This window comes from Mus caroli, unplaced genomic scaffold (genome assembly GCF_900094665.2).
Source record: "Mus caroli unplaced genomic scaffold, CAROLI_EIJ_v1.1 scaffold_13148_1, whole genome shotgun sequence".
Classification (NCBI taxonomy): domain Eukaryota; kingdom Metazoa; phylum Chordata; class Mammalia; order Rodentia; family Muridae; genus Mus; species Mus caroli.
In genome coordinates this window covers 30,686-32,637 of record NW_018390720.1, presented here as the reverse complement: position 1 = coordinate 32,637, position 1,952 = coordinate 30,686, and the positions used below count along the sequence as shown (strand labels likewise).

Sequence of the window (1,952 nt, the reverse complement as noted above, 5' to 3'; positions counted from 1 at the left end):
ACTGCCTGGCTATGCAGTTCTTCTTAATTTGGGTTTTATTGATGTGAAAAAAGATACCAAGACCAAGGCAACTCTTATAAAGGACATTTAATTGGGGGTAGTGTACAGATTCAAAGGTTCAGTCTATTATCATCAAGGCAAAAAGAACAGCAGTGTCCAAGCAGACATGGTGCTGGAAGAAAGGAGAATTTGACAACTTGATCAAAAGGCAGCCAGAAGACACTTCTGCCCTGGGTGGAGCTTAAGCATAGGATCTCAGAATCCAAGCCCACAGTGACAGACTTTCTCAAATGCCACATCTACTGCAAAAGGCCATACTTCCTAATACAGCCACTTGCCACAGGCCAAGTATATTTAAACCACCACACCTATCAATATCACTAGAAAGGTTTTACCACATTAGTTATATTCATAGGGTTACTCTTTAGTATGTCTTCTTTTATGTAGTTTTAGGCAAGTTGATTGTGAATAGGCTTTACTACATTGTCTACATTAATAACTTTTCTCTCCAGTATGAATTCTTTCATGTCTTTGAAGTGAAGCATGACGAACAAAGGATTTACTACATTCTGTACATTCATAGGGTTTCTCTCCAGTATGTATTCTTTTATGTACTTGGTAATAATTTTGACATGCAAAGCCTTTGCCACATTGCTTACATTCATAGGGCTTCTCTCCAGTATGTGATCTTTTATGTACTTGGAACATACTATGATATGCAAAGCCTTTACCACATTGATCACACTTATAAGGTGTCTCTTCAGTATGTGTTGTTATTTTATGTATTTTGAGATGACTGAGTTGTACAAAGGCTTTGCCACATTGATCACATTTGTAAGGTTTCTCTCCAGTATGAATTCTTTCATGTTTTCGAAGTTGACCACGAGAAGCAAAGGATTTACTACATTGCTTGCATTCATAGGGCTTCTCTCCACTATGTGTTCTTTTATGTTCTTGGAAGATACTATGATATGCAAAGCCTTTACCACACTGATCACACTTGTAAGGTGTCTCTTCAGTATGTGTTGTTATTTTATGCATTTTGAGATGACCGTGATGTACAAAGGCTTTGCCACATTGCTTACATTCATAGGGTTTCTCTCCAGTATGNATTCTTTTATGTATTTGGTAATAATGTTGATATGCAAAGGCTTTGCCACATTGCTTACATTCATAGGGTTTCTCTCCAGTATGTATTCTTTTATGTACTTGGTAATAACTTTGACATGCAAAGGCTTTGCCACATTGCTTACATTCATAGGGCTTCTCTCCAGTATGTGCTCTTATATGTACTTGGAACCTTCCATGATATGCAAAGCCTTTACCACACTGATCACATTTGTAAGGTTTCTCTTCAGTATGTGTTGTTATTTTATGCATTTTGAGATTACCGTGATGTGAAAAGGCTTTGCCACACTGATCACATTTGTAAGGTTTCTCTCCAGTATGAATTCTTTCATGTAGTCGAAGTTGACCATGAGAAGCAAAGGATTTACTACATTGATTACATTCATAGGGTTTCTCTCTAGTATGTGTTCTTTCATGTATTCGAAGCTGACCATGACAACCAAAGGTTTTACTACATTGATTACATTCATATGGTTTCTCTTTAGTATGAATTCTTTCATGTATTCGAAGTTGACGATGAGAAGCAAAGGATTTAGTACATTGATTACATGCATAGGGTTTGTGTTCAGTATGCATTCTTTTATGCATTTGAAGATTACCAGGGTATGCAAAGGCTTTAGAACATTGATCACATTTGTAACATTTCCCTCCAGTATGAATTCTTTCATGTTTTCGAAGTTGACCATGAGAAGCAAAGGATTTACTACATTGCTTACATTCATAGGCTTTCTCTCCACTATGTGTTCTTTCATGTATTTGGAGAGTATGGGGTCCTGCATAGGCTTTACCACATTGACTGCATTTGTAGCGTTTCTCTCCAGTAT

The 1,952-nt window shown here is 37.0% G+C and overlaps 1 protein-coding gene across 1 annotated transcript in view; it reads right to left on the bottom strand.

The window, feature by feature from the left end:
* Positions 1-110: 110 nt before the first annotated feature.
* Positions 111-1,952, bottom strand: part of LOC110288794 (zinc finger protein 431-like) — a 15,068-nt gene continuing 13,226 nt past the window's right edge. Inside the window, exon 4 of the mRNA XM_021155044.2 lies at positions 111-1,882. Within this exon, the coding sequence (XP_021010703.2) occupies positions 493-1,882 (1,390 nt within the window). The 3' untranslated portion in view covers positions 111-492. The remainder of the gene's footprint in view (positions 1,883-1,952) is intronic.